A 1,809-nucleotide genomic window follows, 5' to 3' on the forward strand; every position below is an offset into this window, starting at 1 on the left:
AAAAATGAGGCATCCTTTGCCAGCTGGACTATCTCAGCTGGTAGGGGATGAGATCTTTTTAATCTGAGGGTTGTGGGTTTGAGCCCCATGTTGGGCATTGCAAGGGGTTGTAGTAGTTGACCCTTGTGGTCCCTTCCAGCTCTCCGATTCCGGAGGGTTGAGAGGGGGAGATCTGCTTTCAGTACTGGGCAGCATTTCACAAACTTGGGCTTCCATCTGTTTTTTCAGACTACAGTTCCCATCATCCCTGACCACTGCTCTTGCTAGCCAGGGATGATGGGAGTTGTAGTCCAAAAACAGCCGGAGACCTAAGTTTGGGAAACACTGGGCTAGAGCCTGTGGCCCTCCAGATGTCGAGGCTAATCATTGGCCATGCTGGCTGCAGCTGGTGGGAATTTGAACCCAGTATCATCTGGAGAATCTCTGGCCGACCTGCCCTACACCTGAGGTCAGGAATGTTGTAAGGTGCAGGACAGGTGAAGATGCTGGTTGTCGTAGGGCTGTGTGTGATGCTTTGCAAACTCGGTCTTTTGTGGGGTCTGCAAGGGTCACAACCCCCTACCTGGTCACATGCAGGTGTAGACCAGGTAGTAACAGGAAGTTCAACTGGCTGGATCAACATCTCCCTGTCTGTGTCCACTCTAGGCAAACAAGGAATGTTGTACTTGACTGCTCCAATGGATTACATCCCACATCTATAGGGCTGTGTGGTGTGTTTTGTGGTGTCAGAGAAGGGATGTGTGCAGAACAAAGGGCCAAGTCTTGGGTGTGCAAGTCAGTTTCCCGAGAATCTTTGGGTTTACAAAGGTTTCAGGGCACAATATTCCTCTGGAATTGTGCTGCAGGGAAGAAAGTCTCTCTCTCCTAAACGTCCGATTTCCCGCTCTTTGTAGGATTCAATCCGTGTTGGGACGAGACACTGACTTTCCAGGTTCGGGTGCCAGAGCTGGCGCTGGTGCGATTCGTAGTGGAGGATTACGACACGACTTCCTCCAACGACTTCGTGGGGCAATTCACTCTGCCGTTGCCCAGCCTGAAGGAAGGTGAGTGGCAGCCTCAGGGGAGCTCAGGTGCAGAAATGATTCTGGAATCATGTATATGCGAAATATTTTGAATAATTGTAATACATACAGTTGGCAGGTAGCAATGTGGAAGCATATATCGTGTTTTCCCCTTCTTTGTTTTTCCTCCTCCTTTTTTCCCCTCTTAACTTTGTCCTGCTCGTTCTCTTTTCTATTTCTTTGTTTTCCTCTTTGCATTTGCATTTTTTGTATTAGAAACATTTCTACGAAGGCTTTAGCGGGGTGGGAAGACAGGAAGGGGGCAGTCGGGAAGGGGGGTCCTTGCCTGAAAGGCAGAATGGAAAGGGTCTCCCAGGGTGAAAGATTGGGAGATGTTCTCAGGTGTGAGACAGGAGGGTCTACCTCTCTGAATGTGGATACAGTGGAACCTTGGTTCCTGAACAGCTTAGATGCCAAACAAATGGGCTCCCGAATAGCGCACACCCAGAAGTAACTGTTCTGGTTTTTGAACGCTTTTCAGAAGCCGAACGTCCAGCACGGCTTCTGATTGGCTGTAGGAGGCACCTGCAGCCAATCAGAAGCCCCGCCAGACATTCGGGTTCCAATGAACATTCGCAAACCAGAACACTCCATTCTGGCTTTGCGGCTTTTGGGAGCCAAAATGTCTGTGTACCAAGGCGTTCAGGATCCAAGGTACGACTGTATATCATTTCCCAAAAGCCTTTAGCTTTTTCCCAGGTCCACCACATGTCTCCCTCTTCCTTTCTGACTGGATTTCCTTCCTCAG

General features: G+C 49.6%; 1 protein-coding gene across 1 annotated transcript in view; it reads left to right on the forward strand.

The window, feature by feature from the left end:
• PLCD3 (phospholipase C delta 3) overlaps positions 1-1,809 on the forward strand; it is an 86,385-nt gene that overhangs the window by 82,010 nt on the left and 2,566 nt on the right. Inside the window, exon 15 of the mRNA XM_083407646.1 lies at positions 894-1,043. Within this exon, the coding sequence (XP_083263772.1) occupies positions 894-1,043 (150 nt within the window). The remainder of the gene's footprint in view (positions 1-893; positions 1,044-1,809) is intronic.

The sequence above is a fragment of the Podarcis tiliguerta genome, assembly GCF_965153285.1.
Source record: "Podarcis tiliguerta genome assembly, chromosome: 13".
In the NCBI taxonomy this organism is placed as follows: Eukaryota; Metazoa; Chordata; class Lepidosauria; order Squamata; family Lacertidae; genus Podarcis; species Podarcis tiliguerta.